Raw genomic sequence first — 24954 nt, 5'->3', positions numbered from 1 at the left:
TTTTAAAAATAAACATAAAAAGCAACTTCTTCAATTTTAAATGCAACCATGTACAACTAACAATAAAAATACAGTTTGCTGCACACAATTATTTTGCAAACATGTAACTGGACTGTGACATAGATAATCTGATAAAGAACAAATAATTAAATCATTAATTTGTACACTAGTCGATACAGTAATCAACAAAATATAGTCAGGCCATGCTTTGCTCCTGCTACTAGGATATTCAATTCCTCCCATTCAAAAGATTATCCATCCTATAACGATGAAGATTGCTGCTTCTTTTTCGTTTTGTTTTGTTTTTGCTTTTTGTTTGTTTGTTTGTTTGTTTTTTTTTTTTTGGTTTTTTGGTTAAGAGGACCTAGATATCATAAAGCATGCAATGTTAATCATGTATCCAAAGGGAGAAACAAAGTACTACAAATGTATAAAGAATTCAAAAGCGTATAATTTTGTAGAAAAAAGGCCTCTCACGGCGATAAAGAACAAATAATTAAATCATTAACTAGTATACTTGTGAATCATTAATCATGTTGATACAATGCAGGGACGTGCTTTGCTCCTGCTGCTGGGAAATTCAATTCCTCCCATTTAAAAGCATATCCATTCAACAACGATGAAAATTGCTTCTTCTTTTTTTTCTTTTTCTTTTTCTTTTTTTTTATAGTTTTTTTTTATTTATTTTTTATTTTTTGGATTGAGTTTAAAGGAGTAGTTAGATGTCATAAAGCATATAATGACTGTATTCTCACCTCTGACACTGTTAAAAGAAGTTGTCTATTCCTCCTCAGTCAGCATGGTCACGGATGCGAATAATTTTGTTGATAAAAGGCCTCTCACGGCGATAACTGTCAAATACAAACAAAAGATTACTATCAAAAGTATACTTGTGATTTTCAAACAATCACAACTAATACAATATACATTTGAAGAAAGATGACAATAATTGAACAAATTAAAAAAAACACCACTTCTAGAGAATGTCTACACAGATTTAAAAGAGATAAAGAGACAAGTTTATACATACATTACTAAGGATGATATACAGAAGCAGGTTAACCCGACAGAGAAATGAATGAGAAACGTTGGCCAGAAGTTCTGTCGATCCAGAAATATTTTCTCAGAAATGAGAGTGGTTATGCTGGAAAATAACAGGACCATCCAACCAGAAGGCAAACAGCTGCGAAAGGAAAATGAGGCAGAATCCTGTGGAGAGAGGTAAACCAAACTAGTCAAAGTACGTATCAAAGAAATTCCAGAGTAGCATTATCAAATATGTGAATACGAATAGTGCAAATTTAAGACTGTCATAGCAGGAAAGGTAGAGTAATTTGCACTAGCAAAAGGTGTACCTTAAAATAATGCTTGATGAATACCGCTGAGTATATAATCCTTAAAATCATATCTTTATGCCAGTTAAGATAGCAGACCATCAAATTTAATCTCAACAAAGAATGACTATACTGGTTAAAGCATACTGGGATTAAACCTATGTTACCTGGAACGTAGATCGTTCCAGTACATGGAACGGGAACGGAAACGGAAATGTGAACGTGATACACCACATGCTCTAAAATGTGGTACGATAGGAGTAGACTTGTATATATTAAACTTAATTTAAGGTACTTCTAGAGTAATTTTTTTAAAACTATTAGACATCCAATAAAATGTAATATTTTCTGAGTATTAGACCCATTTTTTTGATTTTTTGTACCGTCAAAACTTAACTCACCTTAAATTTTAGTTCATTATATTTAACTTTTTTTCCTCTTTAGGTAACATTTAAGGACATATATTGAAAAAAACTTTTGAGATCGTTTTGGATCACTATATTTACCGTTTTGGAACGAAAGTGTACCATGTTTCAGAACGTGCGTACCAATATGTACTTCGCTGGGGTATTAGCGTTTTCTAATAACATAGGATTAAACACACAAATGTAACTACCTAACTACAAAGCATGGATACGGATACGATACCGTACAGATACAGCCATACGACAAAACTTACAAAAATAGGATACGGGTACAGTTAGGATACGTTTGTAAAAAACATATTTTTTAAAATTATTAATAGTGAGTTAGACATAAGCAACCAATTATATTGTGCATAGATAGTTTCTTGGATTCAAGTCGCGGAAACAGCCTCTTTGTTTGCAGGGGTAAGGCTGCGTACATCAACCCTTCTCCAGACCCCGCTTTAACGGGAGTTTCGTGCACTGCGTACACCTTTTTATAGATAGTTTCTCGTTTTATTGCCTCTAATTTCTAATCTAAGACCTACATATATGTAAAAAAATTGCATGGTGTCCTCATATGATTAAATATTCCAATAAAAATAACTGCAGAGGAAGAAATGAAAAAGAATTTTGGTATCATGAAGCAAATACAATGAAGCTCAAGGCAGAGCTCAAGCCAAGCAAACTAAAAAAGACTAAATTGATACTTAGGAACAAAAATGACCAGCTGTTATCAACCCAAGGCAAAAGGATACTCAAGGAATTTGCAACGATTAACCCAACTGCACCAGCTGATCGTATGAGTACGACATTCATAACAAGGTAGATCAATGAGAATACAAGTAACGAGTCATTTGAACGCTTGATTTGGTTCTCTGTAGCAACTGCGTGCAGAAATGCTTCAGATGTTCCTGATTCACAAATCAAAAGGGAAAGTTTTAAGTTTCTGGAGATACTATCTCAGGTTATGTTGCTAAAGATAATTTTGTTATCACATAACTCTACTTGCCTAAAGGAAATCAAGTGCGCTTAAAGGTTAGTTATAATACAGACTTTAATAGATGAACAATAACCGCTAGGTAAATAGGTGACATCAGTTTTGATGTCATGAAGAAACTTACTGAATTTCATGTGCTTCACAAAAAATAATGATAGGGGTATATTCGGGCAATCCAGCAGAAATTATGTGGTTTAATTGAGTTTTATATGGAAAAGTAAATTCCATCAATCCACAGGATCGTTAAACAATAAAGCATCCATCATCAAAGAAAATGGCAAGAAGTCAATTATAAGATTTTTTGAAAGCACACTCTTTAATTCTGTTTATTTATATCTTCCTACCATCAATTCAGAGGGCTGTGATTTTAAGAAGTGGACCCATACAAGGTTGGATTTCTATCACCGTATGCCATGTTAATGCACAACAAAATAATGCAAAGTTTCAGAGGCGTCTGAAAATGCCTTTATGATATCAAGACTGTCGTTAGCCATCTTGACCAGCCATAAACCTGTTTTTGTTTAAATGACCATGAAATCAAATACATAATCGATGCACTCAGCCAGTGTTTTAAAAAACTCTAGGCGCACCAAGGCAATAAGGTCTCCCATATTTTAAACACGAGGCAAGTTGTAGAAGATAAGCAAAATTTTAAAATTGGCAAAGTTTTCAATATGAACAAATATATATAGAATTCTAAAAATCATAGAGCAAGTTTACCATTTCAAAAAAACAAAGGAAAAGAAGAAACGGTTTATAAAAAGCCACCTTTCTTGCATGCACAAGCATAACAGATAAGAGAGAACCCAGAGAAAAGAAAGGGGAAACAGTGGCTGGAGAAGAAAAGGAAAGAAATAAAAAGAGAGGCAGCGAGAGACGCAGCAAAGGAGAAGAGATAGAGAAAACCAGTGAAGGAGAAGAGATAGAGAGAACCCAGCGAAGAACCTGAAGAAGACGACATCTTTCTCTTTTCCAAATCAATGTCAATCAATTTTTTTAATCGCTCTCCACCTAGGTTTTTTTGTTTTTTGTTTTTTATCATTTTTCTGATCTCTTTTCAACATGTTTGGTCTTTTTATATTGAAGGGTTTTAATTCCTTGTGGGTATGCACACCAAAAAAAAAATCACTTAATCAACAGTTGGAGTAAAAAAATACATAAAGCACATGAAGCCCTTGCCCTGCACCTCAGAACCAGGTGTGCACCTCAGCGCCTTTTGTGTGCCTTCCATTCGTCGCCTCGCCTTGACCTGTTTAAAGCACAGGGCTCCGCCTCAATTCGCCGCACTCAGCTATATCACATATTTCATTTAAGTAACTGTACAAAGTTGCAAGAGCCATATCCAAGAACAACTTTGACCATAAATAGAGTGCAATCTCTTATGGGATTTAGGATTTAGTGTGTTGGCAATTTCCTTAGACAAAACATGTGCTAGGTGTCTAGGTCCAAGTGTCCAAGTGCTCAAGACTAGAGACATTCACAGACAATACAAAACAAGCTCTGATCCAATCTCGAGTATAATATTGCACAAGCATATTGCATTAGACTAAAAATCTCTAAGAATTATTTTACAAAAATGTTCACTGAAAATTTTTAAATAAGACAAAAATAATCCATTAAAAAAGCTTGTTCCAAACGAGGCCTTAGTTTCTGAGAGGAGTTGTGAATGACCAAAACGTGAAAACACCTAAATCTGAATATCTGATGACCAATCATTTTGCATATTTGTATTTTAGAGCTAAAAATTGTAACTTAGAACATCTTCAGTTACTGCAAATACCTTATCGTTGGAGAGTGTGCTATCATAAAAATTTCAAATTTTTGTTCTTTGTAGGGAGAGTTGATTTTTATTTATTTAGAATTTCAATATTTTGATATACCATTGAATTCAAATAGGAATATTTTATTATTGACATGTAAAACAAGTCCTATGAAGTGAACAATTGTGATGTAGTGTGCATGCTTGAGTAGGGTGGTGACAATTTAGCTTTGTAGAGATCCTCTGAGGTCCACTTGAACCCGCTCAAAGAGCGCTCGAGTGGGCAAGCATATTTTTTAATCCTTACACAACCTAGTTTGGAAAAACTATAAAATAGGGACTTTGTTCTTTTAATTTAAGATAGACAAGAAAATAATTCTAGAGCAGCCCCAACCTTCGTATACCACATATGAGTTTAGGAAACCTAGTCCTCTATGAAGCATGGACACTCCAAAATCAGTGCCGTGGTGGTGTCCGACACAGGGACACGCCAGGGATGCATACGGGACATGCCAGATGGCATGTCCCTTTAATTTAATGATTTTTTTGTAGGGGACACGTGTGTCCATATGGGGACACGGCATGGGACACAGCGGGGACACGCGTGTCCATATAGGGACACGGCATGGGACACGGCGGGGCTATTTATTTTTATTTTTTTTGCCTCTTATTCAGTATTTTTGTGAAGAATATTGTTAGATGTTGAATGTTTTCTCCTTCTCGTCTTAGTTCTTGTTATCGTTTATTATGACTTTTTTGTAAATGGATGATCTATCAATTTGTTTAAATGTAATGGTTATATTTATTGAATTAATATTACTATGTTAGTATTTGTTAATTTGATTTAAGATGAATGTAATATGAATCTACATAACACATAAAAACATATAAAAATAAATAAAATAAAATTCGCCGTGTCCCCCGCCGTGTCTGTGCTTCATAGCTAATCCTTATACAGAGAAGAAAACCTATTGGATAATGCATAACAATTGATTTGAAAAGCTCTTCTCTAGATGTTTACAAAACCAAATACATTGTAAACACTTGGTCACACACTGTGCATTGGTTAATTCAACCATGTGGCCAACTGTGATCTGAGCAGCGAGGAGCAGAGATCTAGACAAGAGGAGACTGACAGTCGTGTCAGAGCCACTTGCAAGTAGAGTTTGGTTTTGCAAGGTTTAAGGGGAAGACGTCAACTCTAAAACTCATATAGGGTTAGGTTGCTAGAGGTTTTACTTGAGTCTTTGTATTAAACTTGTGATTCAGTGAATTTTTTACTAGCAGGGGTGCCAATCATTTTTAACAGTGGGGATTGTTGTTACCAATGGATTTTTAACATATATCATTGTGCCTATTATCTTCATTTATTCACTACGACATTGTGAGGGTGGCATATGATTAATTGATATATCTTGTGATTGGATTATTGAATTAATTAATTCACTTTATGGGTTTTTAATTGGCAATTTGAATCAAGTGTTTGACCTATTTCCTACGCGTCCACCTACGAGATTTCACAATTAATTGGGTGGATGAGTCCATATGTTTGACAATCTCTAAGGAGATTGAAGCACTGGGGGTCCTAATTGTGGAAGGGCAATGTTGTTTTTCGAATCATAAATTAAACTCATTCTAAAATCAAAAGCCAAATAGAAGGCTGAAGGGAAATGATTAATACAAAGGTAGTAACATAAGGCAATTGCATATACATAATTCAATTTCTACAAGCAAACAATATTTTCTACTTAGGCAGGCAAAGATAATTAATGGACAGAATAACTTAAGATTATTTACCATTCATGGCCAAAGTAATGACATAAAGGCAATAATATTGGAGGGCGGTTGATGCTTCTCCATCACTCCATTTCTGGCCATACAACAATCTGATGAGAGAGTAAGAATAGCTTGGGCCAAATGCCATAACTACAAGCCCTACAAGATATAAAGTAACATCCTGAAAGCCAAGAAAAGGAGGAAACAATCGAAGCAAATTACAGAATTTAAAGACCACCTCAACAAGATGAATTTACTGATTTGAAGTAAACAATTTGCACCAGTTCAAGGGGAAAAAAAAGTTGTACACATACACTTCAAATGATTTTCCGATTATAGGTCCTAATTTCTAGTGATCACCAAAAAGAATCCAGTTTTGCCATTCAGCTGCATCCTGATTTACAATTTATATCCCTCACTCTCACTTCATTTCAGCAACATATCAAACTCTTCAGTCACTGCCATTTGTGCATTACTGGTCCATTAGCAAACTCTCTGGTTGGGCCTCTCATTGATGCTAGCTTAACCTTCCCACATGCTCCTTTCAAATTTTGTTTTGTGCTAACACAGGGAATTACACAGATGCACTCAGCTGGTCACATATTGATCTGCTTCAAAAGATATGTGTTGCCTTGTCATATTGAAATCTGGTGCTATGACCATAACTGGCAAATACTAGGCTACTAGCCTTACAAAACCCAAATTTGCTGGGCGACCTCATTCCCTTAAAGAAGTCTTTGGGTTCAAAAGTTCCTTCCAAATTGATTATTTCTGTTTGGTTGGCAGTTCATGTAAAGGATTTTTCAGATCACTTTGGGGTGGCAAGGATTTTTCCAAAATTAGAGCTTGAATTGTTGGATAGTTGGATGAAGGGCGGGGAAGTTGGTAGAACGAAAAGATAAATTTTAGAATACTGCCTCTCTTGGCCTATCTTGGTGTATTTGCTGGGAGAGGAGTGGAGGTCCTACTGAAGGTGTAGAACAACATGGCCATTGGCCGGGAAACAAATGTTTTAATCTTTTTACTTGTGCTTCAGGGAAGACAAATCCTTGCCTTGAGACTTTTCTTGGATTTTAGAGAGAATTTGGGATGGTTTCGTGCAGGAGTATGAGTTTTCTGATGAATATCTTGTGAGAACCGGGGTTATGCCATCCTTTATTTTATGTCATCTAACCAATCATTTTTCCTTACTAAAAGAAAAGAACCAAAAAGTGGTACTGAACAGAGAAGGATAACGATGAGAGCAATAGAGTACAGAAACAAACACTGCAAGTCCTGCATACCTCATCACAATGTTCAAATTCAAAACTTTATATCCAAAAAGTAATATGACAACGTAAAAATCAGAGAAAAGTTGGCCATGCCTTGAATTGATGATGAAACACCCCCTTCTCAGGAGCAAATTGCAGATACAAAATTACAAATAATCTAAAACATTTGCTTCTGATATATGAACCATGGTAATTGATAAATTCCAAAGTGTCACAGAAGGCTTAACAAGCACTGCAGTCCCACCTATTACGGCTCAACTAACAGTGTCAGAGTCCATATCCATTCACTATTTTCTCAGATTTATGTATTGATCAGACACTTATTACCATTTAAGCAAGCAAAACTCAATGAAAATAAATATTGGGGCCTGAACAATTTCATGTGCTAAATAGAGACCAAATAAGAAGTTGAAATCTACAAATAAAAAACATTCGGGAAGTTATAAACTATGTGGGAAAAATGTACCAATTAACAAAACCAGCTTCAGAGCATCTGTTAGACAACTTCCTAACTTCCAGCTTTTCTGGGCATCTTCCGCTGCCAAGAAAAAAACATTTTTTTACTGCTTATGCGGGACAGAAATGACATACATTATAAGGTTGTGCCAACCTAGCTTTCATAAATTTATGAAGTTAAAGTCTAACAAGGTTTCTTTCCCCTTGCAGGACATGATAACAAGGTTAGACATCTTTTCTTTTCTTTTCTTTTCTGGTGAGTAAGGTTAGACATCAACATAGAAAAATTAAATTTAAGAGAAATTCCCTTCAAAAATATATATATATATATATATATCAAATTCAATGTGAGAATAAACTGTGCAATGATACAATAAATGGCCAGATATATTAACTGAACACAAATTTCTTAGCCTCTGTAACTACATAAATGTGCAGCCAATTCATAGTAGACCATGAAGTTTACACTTCTAATTTAAGAAAAAACAATGTACCTAAAATATTTCATAGATGTACATAAAAAGATATCATCTAACAGCACACTTGCGTTAAAAATAACTCAAAATGAAGATTTTCTTTTTGCTTCAATCATGATAAGTTTATGGCTAGGTGAACGCGGAAAATTGTTTGCATGTGTGTCACACAGAGAGGGAGAGAGAGATTCTTTGGTTTGGAAATTTCTAAAAACAGTTGTCTGTTGCAAATTGGACAGGGTGCCCAAATTGTATATGAAATAATTCGATTATCTCTTTTTTAGAGCTTGGAAAAATAGGCTAAATAATTTCTTGATAACTCCAGATGAAGCAGGTAAAACAATTGAAAAATTACGGGCAAATGAGTCCAAATGGTATTCTCTAACCATCTTCATAGTTTCTAATTGTTACTTTGACCAGGGGCGACACCATGTGGTCTTTGATGGGTTCCCAGGCCCCCATCAAGGCATCAAAAACCAATAATTTCTTCAATTTATATTATTAATATCTATGAAGCACAGACACGGGCACGGCTACGGATACGGATACGGATACGGATACGGACATGAACACAAACACGGGATATGGTGATTTCAGAAAAATGGAGACACAGAAACGTTGGAGGACAGGACAAATTTTTTTTTTAAATATATATTTGCTATGTAGATTAATATTCTGTTACCAAACAATCAAAATTAATAAAAACTAACATTAATTCAATATATATAAATCACTACATTTATATTTACAAAGGCAAAAAAAATAAATAGAGAAATTAAAAAATATATTAAAATTATTATAAATGTTATAATTATTTATTTAATAGTTATAAATTATAATCAGAAAAAATTATAGTTATAAATTTTATAGTTATAATGTATAATCAGAAAGAAATAAAAAAAAAATAAAAAAATAAAAAAGAAAAGAAGAGAGAACAGAGAAGCGAAAGAGAGAAGAGAAGGCACAAGGTGAGAGAGAAGCCAGAAACAAGGCGAGAGAGAGAGAGAGAGAGAGAGAGAAACGAGAAGCGAGAGGTGACAGGCAAGAGAGAGATGACTTACCTGACCAACCAGTGTTGTCAAAGGCGCGCCTAGGCGCCAGGCGAGGCGAGGCGCAGCCGGCACGACTTGAGGAGGCCCAGGCGAGGCGAGATATAACAGTCGCGCGCCTTGGGTGCGCCTGGAAGAGGCGCAGAGAGGCGCAAGTCGCGCGCCTAGTCGGGCTTCTTCGGTTTGTGCTTAATTCATATCTGACGGCTGAAAATTGTGAAGCTCTTGCCTCCAACACATACGATTACAACTCAGATGCAATACAATACATCTGAAAAGAGAAGAGGACTCAAATCGAACCTGATCGAAGCCCTAATCTGTGTTCTCCTTCGACGAAGCTCCTTCGACTCCTTCCGACTGGGCTCGTCTCTCTCTCTCTCGAACCAGGTACTCTTCCTCCTCTTCTTCTTCTTCTTCGCGAACCTCTGTCGAAGCTCCTTCGACTCCTTCTTCTTCGAACCTCGATCGTTTTTTTTTTTTTTTTTTTTTTTTCCTTCTTCTGCTTCGCTCGTTGGGCTCCTCTTCTTCTTCCGACTGGGCTCTTCTCTGTCGAATCCAAGCTCTGTTTTTTTTTTTTTTTTTTTTTCTTCCCCTCTCATTCTGCTAGTTAGCTCTGTTCTAATTTTTGTTTTTATTTTTTTCCTTTGTTTTGATGAATTAAATTAAATTAATTAATTAATTCATACATAAATAGATTATACTGAAATAAATAAATTAGATACATTACATAAATTAATTAATTAATTAATTCATACATACATTACATTACATTCATTATGATTATTACATACATAAATAAATTAATCAATTAATTCATACATACATAAATAAAAAAAACAGATACATTACATTCATTATGATTATACTGAAATTGATTCATCATTATACTGAAATTGCTATTTAATTTAAACATTATACTGAAATTGTTATAATCATAATAATTAATTTATGAATTAATTATGAATTAATTATTTTTATTTTTTGAATTAATTATATAATCATATAATCATAATAATTTTTATTTATGAATTAATTATTTTTTTATTTATGTATGTATGAATTTATTTATTTATTTATTTATTTATGCATGTAATAATCATAATAATTAATTAATTTATGTATCTATTTTTTTTTATTTATGTATGTATGAATTAATTAATTATACTGAAATTGTTATTTAATTTAAACATTATACTGAAATTGTATGTATGAAATTGTTATTTTTTTTTTATTTATGTAATAATCATTATACTGAAATTGTTTTTTTTCTGTTATTTATTTTTTGTGTTGTGTAGTAAGTACTAGTATGTAAAAAATTGTCTTAATACTATGAATGATTAGTCTATATTAATTTTTCTATTTTTTACGAAGACTGTGCGCCTTATTTCAATAAAGCCCGCGCCTCGCCTTTCGCCTTGCGCCTAGGCCCCGAGAGACCTTCAGTGCCTTAATGCGCCTTGAGCCTTTAAAAACACTGTGACCAACAAACCAGCTTCTTCTTTGGTATTTCCGACCGACGAACCAGGTACATAGCTACTACTACTACTACTTCTTCTTCTTCTTCTTCTTCTTCTTCTTCTTCTTCTTCTATTCTGATTTTGAGATTTAGAGCAAAGCTCTAAACTCTGATTCTGGACACGTGTGTCCCAAAATGTCCTTTGCAAAAAAAAAAATAAATAAATAAAAATAAAATTGAAGGGACACATGTCCCCATGTCCAACACCGCTATGGCACCTATTCCGACATGTCCGTGCTTCATAGATTAATATTTTATTTAATATAGTTTGATCCCATTAAAAAAATTAAAAGACCCCATCAAATAGACATCCACACCAATTAGAGGAAAAAAATATTAAGCATAACAGTGACACTATAAGTCAATAAAAAACAGCAAATGCGATTAAGTGAATAATCCTTATCTCCCACTAACCCGGTATTGTTGTGGTCTTTGCCGCAAATCAAGATTACTCATTAAATGGTGACAGCGTCACGTAGTATCACTGTTACATTCAATATTTACTAATTACGATAGGAAATATATCATAAATATCAATAAATAATTTTCTATTTGTTTATTTTTCTTGCCATTAGAAACCACTGTTTGATAAATTTAAATAACTCTATTTGGTTAACAATTTTCAAAATTAATTTTTGAGTTTTTGTTATTTTTTTTAATCTTTAGTGAACTTTTTAAATATTTAAATCCACTTAATCAAAATACACTTAAAAAGGAAAAAATGTGAAAATTTTTGTAAAATATTTACTAAATACAAAAAAAAAATATATATATATATATATATGCGAAAGTAACATTCGTTTAGTTTATATATATATATATATATTTATAGAATTTATAAAACTTAAGTTTGTGAGGGTGACCCCATCTATAAAAATTTCTGGAGTCGCCATTGACTTTGACAACAAAAATTAATATTCCTTGGTGACTTGCATGCATATAGCATACAAATTCATCCATAGCAGGTGAAAACACTAAACCTTTTCACTTCAATGTCTTGCACAAAATCTAATGGAGGTGATGCTGTGAAGTGGAAGGCATACACATTCAAGAAAATAAATCCTAAAACCAACAAAAAATGGAAGCCCTCTCTGTCCAACAAATTACCACCTCACCATTTAAAAAACCACCTCCATGGATGGACCCATTTGGAGCAGCTTATGTTTTTCATTTTAGTTTTTAGAGGAGACTGTTTGGTGGAGCTTCTTCTTACAGCTTATGAGGCAAAAATGACTTGAGGCCTCGTTTGGGAATGAGCTATTTTAATAACTTTTTGATTTTTTGCGAAAAAATGTGTAGAAAAGGAGAAAGAGTGATGTGACAGCTTATAGTGACTTTTTGACTTTTTGGCTAAAATAGTTACTCCCCGAACGAGGCCTAAATAAGCTAAAAAGATGTTGATTATTGAGAAGTTGGGGAGAAGACACCTTTAGCTTCAACGTTTAGATTATCAACTTTAAGATTGTTAAAAGTTGCATCAAACAGGACCATCATTAAACATAAAACAAATTGCAAAAGCCATCTCTAGTTGATTAGAAACTTAGGTAGCGTTTGGTAGAGTTTTGTAAATGTGATTTGTGAGTATGAGTTGTATTTTGAGTTTGTGTGTTGTGGAATTATGATTTGAGTGTAGAAAATTTGTTTGGTAAAGAGTTTTGAAAATAGTTTTGGAAAAGAGGTTTGATTTGAGTGGGGAATTATTGATGTGACATTTGATATGTGATACAAAAATTTACAACTCATAACTAAACATACAACTCAAAATTATTTTAAAACACATAAAAAATTTAAAAATTTTCAGAAAATATTTGTCCCGATTATGTAAATCAATTGCAAAAAAAAAAAATATATATATATATATATATCTGGAAATCAGCCGGACATCCGGGTGGACATCCGGGTGGTCATCCGGGTGGTCTACCGGGTGGACAACCGGGTGGACAAAAAAGGCGCCTGTGCATCAGAGTTCTCTCTGCAGAGTGTAGAAAATTGATTTGAAAACGAAACCAAACATCATGCTCCAACACACGGGTAGAAAACTGATTACAGAGCACAACCAAACAGAGCCTTAAACTTTTAGATTCCAGATCAGCAACACAAATGTCGCGATTCCAGTTTTGCCACTTCACTGAGTATGTCGGGGATCGAATTGCCCGGTCAGCTCGCGGGGGTCCAGGAGGCAGCGCCCCTTGGCGGGTCCAAGGGCAGTGCCCTGGCGGGGATCGAGCTACCCGGTCAGCTCGCAGGGGTCCAGGGGGCAGTGCCCCTTGGCAGGTCCTGGGGCAGTGCCCTGGCAGGGTTGAGGGGCAGCGCCCTGGCAGGGTTGAGGGGCAGCGCCCTCGAAGCAAGAATGCAAAATGCATTAGAAGTTGCTTTGTCCGCTCGAGCGGCCGTTTATGTGCTCGAGCGGAGGATGTTTGGTTTCAGAAGTTTGACCTGTCTACAAAAATACTGGGAAACTGTATTTGACGCTCGAGCGGGGCTTTCCACGCTCGAGCGAACCATGTTATATCAGTTCGTGAATCTGATATTTCACATCACTTTTGTATATATCTCTCTCTCTAAAAACCCTTTCCTCTTCATTCTCTCTACATTTTCCTACGCCAAATTGGATCCAAACCTTAATTTCTCAAGATCCATTAGAGTTCTACCATAAGTTCTTCATTAAAGTTGGTTAACTTCTCGAGGGCTTCGTTGTGTGCAGTGAAGATTGAGTTTCGACATCGTTGATCTTGGAGGTTTCATCTCATTTCTTCTTCAAAACTTGAGATAGGGATTTTCTTAGAGTTATATATATATTTTTGCAAGATCTATATAATTTTCGAAATCATCTTTCGATAGTTTTGAAAATTGATTGTTGATTCAAGAAGTTGAGCGATTTTGAAAATGGATTTGTCTCTTGTTCTTTTAAAATGATCTTATGGGTTTTGATCTTCGTTGATTAAAGAAAAGATTGATTTTGGAAAAAAAAATTTCAAAGGATTTGAGTTGTATAGTTTTGATGAGAAAACCTAGAATTTGGAGATTTTTTAAAAAAGACAAAATTCATGAATGATATTGTTGTATTTATTTTGTGTGTCAAAATAAATGGATGTTTGAAAATTTTCTTATTTATATTTATATAAATGATGAATTTCAAGGAATATGAGAATTGTTGTTCATTTTGGAAATTATTGCTCAAAACGTTGAAATAGTCTTGAAATGACTAATTGTTGAGGATACTTGAGAAGAGAGAATTGTGTTACTCCTTGGATGATGAATTGGAATAAAAGTATTTATATTCATCATGTGTTATTAGCATAACAATTCATTTGATTACATTAAACTTTGAAAGTTGATTTGAAAACTTGCATTGAGAAAAGAATATTGAGAAACAAATTTTCATGAAATGGTTTTGGGATAAATACGTTGGTAAGTCTTGATAAGTGGTGTAGATGATATTGAATAAGTTGGCCTGAGAGTCCGGGGTGAAAGACCGAAAACCCGCGCGGATAGGTGTCGAGCCTTCCGGTTAATACCGATAAAAATGACAATTTGGTAGTACTTGTATAGTCTTTGCAGACACCGACCTAGGGATTACCAGAGTTGTATTTACCGTCCTTAAAATAAATTGTTAAGTTTTGAACCATTGAAATTGCATGACATCATTGAGCATGATGGTTTTTCAAAAGATAAAAATGTGATTTATCTTCAAAAAGGGGCATGGCATGGCATGGCATGGCATGTGCATTTCATCTCTTGAGACTTGTATAAAATGTATATACTTTGTTAAGGATTTCCTACTGGGCTTTATGCTCACCCTGCGTGATTTTTGTGCAGGAAAAGATGTGGTGATGCCGCCTAACTAAAGGCGAGGAAATGTGTGTTGAGAGTACGAGACTCTCATTTTGCTGTGACTGTGTATAAGCCAAGGGCTGTATGTGTGTGGGTTTGAATAACCGTTTTGTGTAACCAAGCTCAAGCCTTGGAAACTTGCAAACCCTTGGGGGTATTTATTTGTTTATTTACTTGATGTTGAATTAATGTATTGTTGCATGAAGAACTATTGTATCATGTAATGTAAGATTGGAGATTTATATTCAGTTTTCCTTGAAAGAGCCATGATTGTTGTATTATCATTTGGGCTAGAAATTTGGGACGTTACAACAAAACACTAGTCTCATTGGGAAAAAATCAAGTTCCTGTTCCCTAACACAAGCAATAAGTAATCTTTTCATCATTACTGTAGAAAATTTCCCATATTTACATAAGAAAGGGAGAACACAGACAACTACCAACTAATACTTGGGAATGTAGACCAACTAATTAAAGTTTGTCATCCCAAAACCTGGGACCACAGACCAAGAACAAATCTGCCTGAAAACCACAGAGCTGCACTTAAGAGAGTTAACAACATGGTCCCCTACAGCAATTACCTAAAGACTAGTCACATCATACAATCAGGTTTCAAGCTCCCACTTTTTTTACAATAATATGCCATATAAAAAACAAAAGAAGGCCAATCACGATGACATAATAAAAAACTGAAATGGAGAAGAATAAAGTTTTGACACACTGGCACTGCAAGCATGAGACATACAAAATTTAACGAGAGAATGTAAAGGAAGAAAAGAAGTAAACCTGATGCGGACCTTGCAAAAGTAACATACGAACTTTCTTCAAAGGGAAGAAAAACCATCCTCACCACTAGGCTCCCTGATATGTGAAAGTTGATCGATTTGAGCGTAGTCAAAAAACACCAAGAGAATTTAGATCAATACTAATAATTACATCTTTTATTTCAATCCAAATGGTTCTAGATCAAAATAAATTCTATTTAAGTCTAACATTACTCCATGTGAGCAGAATATTACAAAATCTGAGACGCAAAATTTGGACCAACACTTACCTAATTTGTCTACAATTCCGTATATGGCTTGATTATATGGTGTATCCAACCATACAAGGACAAACTTTTCTCCTTCTTGGAGGAACAACTTCCGGAAGGATTGAAGAGTAAATAGCATACACATGTCTGAGAGTTGCCTATCATAATCCATGATATCTCTTACTCTGTAAAAGTATATGCCATCAACAAATATACTACGATAACAATGAAAAGAATACAGAGAATATATATTATTGAAAAAATAAAGAAATGACAAATGAGTCTTTTTTGGCATAAACTTGATCGACACATAAAATTTTTAAATAAAAGAATAACATGATCAATACATAATAAAATTAGGGCTCAAACCCAGATGGATTTGACAAAGACGCACCCCAAGCCTGAGCCATCATGCTTAAGCAACAAGCCTTTTTGACATCTTGGTCTACTATGCTGGGTTTCAGACTTAGGAAAATCCAACAGAATCCAACTACAACCACTTTCACAAACTATGACATAGACTATCTAACATATGATGCATATATTTATTTGATTGTCCAAAACAAGGGAGAAAAATCACATTAGAATTTAGGATGTCGTAATTATCATTTAGTTTACATATGATGCTTTGATAACATAGGTTTTGTTGGTAGTGTTTTTTGGAATAATTACCAGTCAAAAATTTCTTTTAGCAAGGTACGGAATGTATCGTCAAATATTCAATATGATTCCACAGTCATAAGTTCTAACTTACGGGGTTCGGTGGAAGCACATAGCCCACAAACCAAATAATATACTGGCATTTCTTTCAAGATAGAGTGACTGGGAAGCTAGAGATGAAGTATTAGTCAACAAAGACCAGAGGGTCACCAGTTATAGCATGGGGTCTTGCAGATAGAGCTCCAGCATTCAGAAAGATTTAGAGTTGGCAATGGCACCAATTTGTCAGAGAGCTCAAACTAGCAAGAGACTGCATCTAAGCGCTTCCTTGCTAGGAAGGAGCAATTTCTGAAAAATTAGGAGGATCTTCATCTTCACAAGGTTGTCCAAATCAACTTTGTTTTACTACTAGACATTAAAAGAATTGAAAATTTTATGTTAATGTTTCTGACATATACTTTTTCTCTATCTCCAGTAAATGCTGATCATTTTCCAAGAATTACAAAAACAATTCCCCCCTAATACAGTTTGTACTAGCTTCTCCCTTTCTTTGTATTTCACAAGAAAACTCAGCTGTTAGCCTTGTTTCCTAAGCATCCTTTATGTGACCTTCTGTCCGGCATCATTCATCATGTTTGTTTCATTTAAACTCTTATGTCTGCTCATGAAAAACTGTCCCATGCTACAAGATTTGTTCTCCCTGGTTAGGGTTAATTATATTTTTGGTCCCAAATGTTTAAATTGTATCAATTTGGTTCCCAACATATAAAAGTGTTTCAATTTGGCCGCAAATTTTAAATTGCGTCAATCTGGTCCCCAATGTATGAAAAGTGTTTCAATTTAGTCCTCCAATCTAGTTCTCTTAATAGACACAATTTTAAACATTGGGCAACCAAATTGAAACACTTTTTATACATTGGAACAAAATTGACACAATTTAAATAGTGGGGACCAAATTGAAACATTTTTATACAATGGGAACCAAATTGATACAATTTAAACATTGGGGATCAAAATGACGCAAGGCTCATAATTTGGGGACTAAAAATGTAATTAACCCCCTTGGTTATCATCCCACAGAAAAGAGAACAAATTGTTAAATCTTAATCTTTTTAGCATATGATGTGAGTGAATACTACCATTTGTTAGAATTTATCTTTCTCATTCTTGGAGGTTACTCAGAAAAATGGTTTATTTGTCTATGGTCAGTGATTCTTTTATTTCCATGCTGTCACATTCTAATGTAAATTACTATCAATTTTGATCATTTTCTGCCACCAGCACTGCAGCAATTCCAGATCAACCTTTGCAAGTATAAAATGCAGAACAACAACAAAATGTAGTTGATTAAATTTAAGTCAATCATGTCCTTTCTTCGTGCCTTAACCCTTCTTAGACTCTAGTCCTTGTGACACCGTCCACTTGGATAAGATCACTCCTCCCCTCCAAAATTTGGCTGATCTAAGTTGAAGATAGTCAAACCATCTCAAATTAGTTCCTTCAATTTGTTCCCAAACAATGCCACTTCTGATAACTAACATATGTATTCATTTCTTATTCTAACTTTTCTTGTAAACTCCACTTATCCATTTCAACACTTTCATTTCAGATATGTTTATTTCTGAATATGTTTATTTATTTGCCAACTTTTTGTACCATACATTATAGTTGACCTTATTACTGTCTTGTACAACTAGGCAAAAATCCTACAATCACAAATTGTATTTCATTTCATCCAAAGCCCGTGGGTTACATCCTTCCCAATCTCCCCATCCTCAAGAATAATCAATGCAAGGTATCAGAACTATCTACTCTTATGAATCTCCTGGGCATCAAGTTGCACTTTATCTTCAATTCTAATTATAGTTTTTCTAAAATAATACTCCACATGTTCTAAAATCTAAAACATTTAGATTCCAAAGTATCTTTCCATAAATCTAATTTATGGTTTACTTTTATCAATTAAAACTACGTCATTAACAAAAAAGTGTAAACCAAGAAATATGTCCAGTAAGTTTATCCATAAATTAATGAAGTAAGGTAAGGACTTGATGCTAATCCTTGATTGGAAGTCTATTGTTGTTGGAAACTCATTATTGCTTCACCTGTTGTTCTCATACTTCAATGCACGTTAATCATGTGGATATTTCTCACTGACACTCTTTTCTTCTCTAAAGCTCTCCACATTCTTTCTCAAGGAACCTATAATATTTAATTTTTTTAAGTCAATAGACACCGTATAAAGGTCTTTTTTCTTTTCTATATACTTCATCAATTTTCCAAGTAATATAAACTCCATGATAGATCCCCCAAACATAAAATTTGACAAGACAACATGATACTCAAATTTTAATAACCATTTTTTAAGTATTGAGAAGATGTTAGTTGAGAGATGTGGGCAGCATTGTGGGTGGGTAAACCGTGGAGCATGGACCCTATGGAAATAATGGTAGGCACTGAGATGGTTGCAAAACCACTGGAAGTGAGGGAGGTTAGAGCTAAAGTGGTCTTAGACAAAGAGAGAGAGTGGAAGTGGAATAAGCTTTCATATATATCTTCTTGTGTGGAGGAAGATGCTTCCTTTCATACGAGGGTTGGGACATGGGGGCCAGCTCACCTTTGCATGATGTCCCATGCCTAAGGCCAGGTGGCCCGTCCCCTTAGCCCAACTGCACCAATGATCAGAAATTGAGGTCGTATCAAGGAGCTACAATGGATATATATGTTTAGTCACATGTTTTGGTCAACATCCCCTGCCTTCTTGTATTCTTGTAGAGGCCTCTCTCCCTTTTAAGACCAGTCAAGGTGTAAGTCCTCTCGAGGAAGGAGATGGCAAGGCAACGTAATGACACTCAACTCTAGCCTCCAAGCCACAAATCCTTTGGTGATCCCAAATGGGGGTCATTGGTAGCTTCAGCGCCCCACAACCAAGGCACCACCTCAAAAGGGGTTCTTAGGCCCTACTCCCAACCTAGACAAGCATTGTAGTGTCATGGTGCCATTTTGAGAATGAGTGCAAGAGATGTGAAGCATGGAGCGGCAACAAACATGCAAGGATCATAGTTGTCAAATCGGGATTTAAATCGTGAATCAAAATAGTATTGTACCGAATCGTGAATTGAATCGAATCGAATCATGAATCGTAAAGATTCGGTCACCTTTTTTTAATTACATAGAAAATATATCTACCCACTTAGATATTAAATATATTCAATAAATATGAAATATTTAGACTTAAATCAATAAAAATATTGTTTTAAATGATGATCATGTGTTCTGGGTAAGAAGTTAACACTGGTTTTCATGTTTACCACTTCACCTTTTCCCTTTAGGATACTATTTCTTATCAACTGTTCTTAATAAACTAAAATAAAAAATAAAAAAAAGCAAACAAAGACAAACTTTCAATTTCCAAGTAACAATAACTCAACAACAATGTTTTTAACTTTTTTCAAGGTTAAAAAACCAAAATCTTCCAACTTTTTCAAAAATCTTACTTGATGCCTTCAAAAAATTCATTTTGTAAATACAAGTACTTAGATAAAATTGAATATGTAAACCTAGAATATTGCAGACAAAGAAAGTTCTTTTTTTTTTCTGCTAAGATTTGAGTATTTGAGATTAAATGAGGAAAGAGAAAGTCAAAAGATGGCATATAGTAATCCTAGAGACCTTAAAAAAGTTGTGTGAACCCTTTTCCAACAATAAAAAATCAAAAAAGAAAGCTAAATATCGATTTTAGCTAATTGAATCGATTCACCGATGATTCATAGCTATTTGCAATTCACACAACCTATTCGAATCGATTACCTGCTGAATCGAATCGAATCGTGTGATTCTAATAACAGAGGCGAGGATAGGTAAGGAGTTTGGCAAGGCATCTAGTCAAGCAAGGCACCAAGCCAAGGTTCAAGTCATGCCTAATGATGTGAATGGGGTGTCCCAAGCCAACATCATAGCAATGATGATATGGCTTGCCACATTGGAAATCCAAAAACATGTACCTACAAGAGGTAAGGAAAAAAACCAAGAGACTTCATATTGAAGATGTCAGGTGCCAAAAACTGCTTGGTGCACTAATGACATGAGTTGGGTGGCACCCAATCAGCATATGGTATCATAAAATAAAATAGCAAGCAAAACCATTTACATTTAAGAAAGGCAGTTTAAGCATGTTGGTGGCAGTGGTGGTAGTGGGGACTATTAAGTGAGGTGGAACTAATAGGGCACTTCAAATAACCTTTATTTATGTTTAGTCAAGAAAAAGATCTTAAGGGATCTTCCTTCTGTTCAAAATTACAATATATTAGTCACTGTACAAAATGGCTTCTACCAGAAAAGAAACTATACCTGAAAGGGAAAAGATCAGAAACCTTAAATACACGAAAAAGAAGAAAGTAGCCCCAATAACAAAAGAACAAGCAAGCTCCGTATGCAGTTTGTGACAAAGCGAATACAATTGCCTTCTCCTGCAGATCAACATTGAATTAATGATATTTTTCTATAGACATAATTTTATTCCAAAAGGTACCAAGAAACTTAGCTAAAAACTGTCCACAGAAGCCATTGAAACTAAGCAAGAATTAAACAATGAAGCTAATGAGCATACATGCCGTTAAATATCAATAATGAAGTCACAAGTTCCTAAACTAACTTCTGATTTTGTTCTAAGAATAGTATGAAAAACAGTAACAATTTAAGCCACAAAGGTTGTTAACACATAATCCCTTTAAAATTTTTACCATGTCAGGTTGCTTGACAATGAGAATATAGGTTGTCATACAACGTGAAAGAGTAGCTACAGTTTCAACTATCAACCGCAACCTGAGAAGAAGCAAGTTCTGAGAAACAATATACAAGGGTTCTGCCAATAGCTCCAAAATACATGCAAGACCTGACAAACAAAATGAACCAATCTCAACCATCAAACTTTTTAAAAATATAAATGAGAGCATTCATTTCATGCCAACTGATATTTCCAAGACCTCCACAACATGGTTCTCAGATAATGAAAATTGCTGCACACCACTCCATCTTTCTTCCCAAATGCATGTTGGCATAAAAAATAAACCAATAAACAAATGATTCAAGTTAAAATGCTCAATTAACAAGGACCATTAACCCGTAACTGAATTTTAAGACAGCATCTTAATTGCATAACAAACCTACAACATGATTCAGGATTCAAACTTTTTGAATAAGAAATTGCTGATTACCATTAATCAAGATAGCTCGTGCATATGGATTAGAATAACTTAGTTCTTGCCACCAGAAGACAAGTATACATGCTGCAACTGTAATAACTATTCCAAATGGGACAGTCATCCAGGCTACCTTCAATATTTTTGATGCATTTTCTCCAGTTGAAGCACCATCACTGCAAGAAAAGTAATGTCTTACATGCATAGAAGAACAGAAAAACATACCAACTTACACATCAAAAGCTTATGGTTATAGTTGTATTAAGAAAAAAAGTAAGTCAAAATGTCAGAGAGAAAACTGAAGTGTCCTCCTCCTTGGTCAGCTGCATTAAATTCTGACAAAGAAAAATAAATTTAATCCAGAGAGGACTTGGTTACAAAAAAAAGAACTGAGGGGGAACCACCCGAAAATAAAACTTTGTTGTGAACTTATGAATCCATAATTCAAAGCTGTTTCACTGGCTAGCTCCCTTACCTTATCCATATCATGCTCTAATTTCATGTACATTTACTGGGCCTCAATCTAATAAATATAGATAAACTAATAACAAGAGCACTCAGAAATCTCATGTTATAATCAACTGTAGAATTTTAGCCCTTTGAAAATTATAACTTATAGTAAAAGATAAATAAAACTAATCAAGCAAATGGGCAAAAAATTGGTAATGCTTCAACACAACAGAAAGCAAAAACAGATAATAGCATCAATTCAAGCATGAGGAAGTACCATTTAATGTCTGCTCTCATGCATGCTCGCCGAAAACCCTCTCGACTAAGGAACAAGACACAGGTGACAAACAGATGGAATTGCACAGCATAAAGCTGCATAAGAAAGAGAAAATGTACGCTTAGATGGATGGAAGCACAAGATCCCCGAAATATCTAGAAATGAAGAATGATGTCAGATAAGGTTCAGTTCACCAACTTACATAAAAATTAAAAGAGGGTGAACACTAGTTGGACTTTTATGACTATAGTCTATAGGATGTTTGATAAAACCTACGATTGAACAATGAAAAATTTTAGTCCTGAAGTTTGAAACTGAAACTACAAGGACAAATTTGTCAAATAAGATGAAAGACCTCGTTTGAGAGAACATGTCAGCATTCAACGACTGTCAAGTTGCACCAACTTAAAATTCAACCTTTTTTTAAGTAAAATTTCATATTTAAGTGACAGCTTATTGTGTGTCATTCTTGTAATTAATAGAAGATCCACTTAAAATTTTCAGAGTTCAGCATTTTGTGGAGCTATCAAACAACCTCCAAGACCTATGGTTTAAGGACACAACATGATAAATAATTAAACAATTAATAGATGCATAATAATCCTTAGCTACTTCAAGAAAATAATATTAGTCATGGGTTAGACAATGATTACAAAAATGACAATCCAATCAGGCCATATTAAAGGAGTGGTGACATATTGCATTTGAATCCAGCTCATGCTTTCTGATGTTTTGAAAACATCTGAAGTTTTTGTGACATATATGCCAAACACTTCATCCTAAGAACACAATCGACAAAAACAATATGGATTCCTGAAACATGCCACGAAATCATCATTCTAGAGCAAGATCTTATTATGTGTGTATGTATTCCAGGAAAAAGATAGGAAAGATAGGAAATTTCTATCATCCTTAAAACAGTCAACACTGGTGCCTGTTATAATTCTGTACATATTTCAGGTCATAGAGAGTGGGGACCAAAACTTCAAAACAATTCACACAACCATCAAAAGAGGTTCAATAAGATACCCAGCTCTCTCTCTCTCTCTCTCTCTCTCTGAACAATGGGATCAATTGAATTCCCGAAACAAAAATAGCATTCATTAGCTATAGGAACTGAGGTTATCAATAAAGGGATAGACTATGGTACACCACCTTATAACAAAGAGAAAATAGTATAATTTCATACTTTTTGCGTCATAACTAAAAAAAAGTCATAACCAAACACTACATGAGGCATAAGCAAACATCTAAAAATAATATCATAACTAAAGAAGAAAATTGGTCATAACGAAAGAATAAAATGACGTAACTAAAGATGCATATGGTATGAGATGTGTATTGTAGAATTCTCCATCAATAAAATACCCAACAAAGTTAAGAACAAAATCAATCAATCTCCCCCTCTCTCTCTCTCCCCCCCCCCCCCTCCTCTCTCTCTCTCTTTCAAAGCATTCATTAGCCGTAGAAAGCAAGGTTATCAATGAAATACACAACAAGAGTTAGGAACAAAATCTGTCAATTTCTTTATCTATCTGAACAATTGGACTAATTGAATTTCTCAAACAAGAAAAAGCATTCACTAGGTATAGAGAAACTGAGATTAGTGGGAATAGCAAATTACCGCATAATCTTTTGCAGTGAGGTGTCTGATGATCCATGAATTGAATATGAATGGGATTCCCCTTGACAAGAACTGCGTAGCTGTTCTCCCCCAACACACACACAACAAAATCATACACACTTAGAGAGAGAGAGAGAGAGAGAGAGAGAGTTGAAATGGAGAGTTAAACTAACCGAATAAGTACTTGAAAGTGCGAGAAAGATTAGTAGCACCATCACCGGCCATTTTAGCGACCGCTCTGAGAAAAACTTTGAAAAAAAAGGGTTTCAATCTGTTTTACTCTCAAGAAGAGAAAGTGAAGAGTAAATTGATCAACTGAGATCTTGTTATTATAATAAGAAAGGGAAGACAAATCAGAAGCTTTAAACCCTAGAATTGAACCCCCAACACGCACATACACACACAGAGTTCCAAAAGGACTTCTTGTGATTTGTTGGATGAAGTTTTCAACGAACAAAACGGGTAGGGAAGGGGAAGAAGTTTTACACCGATTTTTTCTATTGTGCATGTGCAGGTGCAGCCAGGGTGGTTTTGAGAGGCTTTTCCCAATATAAACCTTTTTTACATTGTGGGTTCTTTTGGTTTGAATTTCCAAAAAATTTTTGGGAAAATTTCTCTACAAATGAGTTTTCAGAAAAACTCAAATCAAACAAATTTTTTCAAAATTTTTTTTCAAAACTTGTAAACCAAACAAGTTTTCCAAACAAATCTCTCTCTCATACACATCAAATCAATCACTTTTTTCAAAACTCTCTCTCAAAATAATTTTTCAAAACATCTTTCCAAAAAAATCAAACCAAACAACTTTTCGTACTTTTTATCTCCCAAATTCATCTC

General features: G+C 34.6%; 1 protein-coding gene across 4 annotated transcripts; it reads right to left on the bottom strand.

The window, feature by feature from the left end:
• LOC114289674 (lipid transporter) lies at positions 1 to 24656 on the bottom strand. Of its 4 annotated transcripts, none has more exons than XM_028233457.2 (15): positions 24291 to 24656; positions 24118 to 24197; positions 22494 to 22588; positions 21782 to 21942; positions 21308 to 21459; positions 20916 to 21034; positions 15927 to 16090; positions 15659 to 15733; positions 8011 to 8082; positions 6295 to 6432; positions 2497 to 2652; positions 1356 to 1408; positions 1031 to 1209; positions 756 to 851; positions 1 to 364 (listed from the first exon to the last, which is right to left on the bottom strand). In XM_028233457.2, exons 1-14 carry the CDS (start codon positions 24340 to 24342, stop codon positions 791 to 793), a joined length of 1557 nt encoding a protein of 518 aa, XP_028089258.2. In that variant the 5' UTR covers positions 24343 to 24656; the 3' UTR covers positions 1 to 364; positions 756 to 790. The 4 variants fall into 4 exon arrangements, with proteins under 4 accessions (XP_028089258.2, XP_082735627.1, XP_028089240.2 ...); XM_082879501.1 differs by lacking the exon at positions 1 to 364 and adding an exon at positions 22696 to 22765 and having other exon boundaries at positions 410 to 851; positions 24291 to 24644; XM_028233439.2 differs by lacking the exon at positions 1 to 364 and having other exon boundaries at positions 410 to 851.
• Between the last annotated feature and the right edge of the window lie 298 nt (positions 24657 to 24954).

Source organism: Camellia sinensis, chromosome 1 (assembly GCF_055761805.1).
Source record: "Camellia sinensis isolate YWXY chromosome 1, ASM5576180v1, whole genome shotgun sequence".
Lineage (NCBI taxonomy): Eukaryota > Viridiplantae > Streptophyta > Magnoliopsida > Ericales > Theaceae > Camellia > Camellia sinensis.
Note: the sequence above shows the minus strand (reverse complement) of the source record. Positions and strands in the feature narration are given on the sequence as shown.

Coding starts and splice junctions, on each gene's coding strand:
- LOC114289674 (XM_028233457.2), bottom strand. CDS start 24,342: ATGGCCGGTGATGGTGCTACTAATCTTTCTCGCACTTTCAAGTACTTA. Junction 21,460..21,781: donor ACGAGCTATCTTGATTAATG/GTAATCAGCAAT, acceptor TTTGTTTGTCAG/GTCTTGCATGTATTTTGGAG. Junction 1,409..2,496: donor AATCGTTGCAAATTCCTTGA/GTATCCTTTTGC, acceptor ACTGGCATAAAG/ATATGATTTTAAGGATTATA.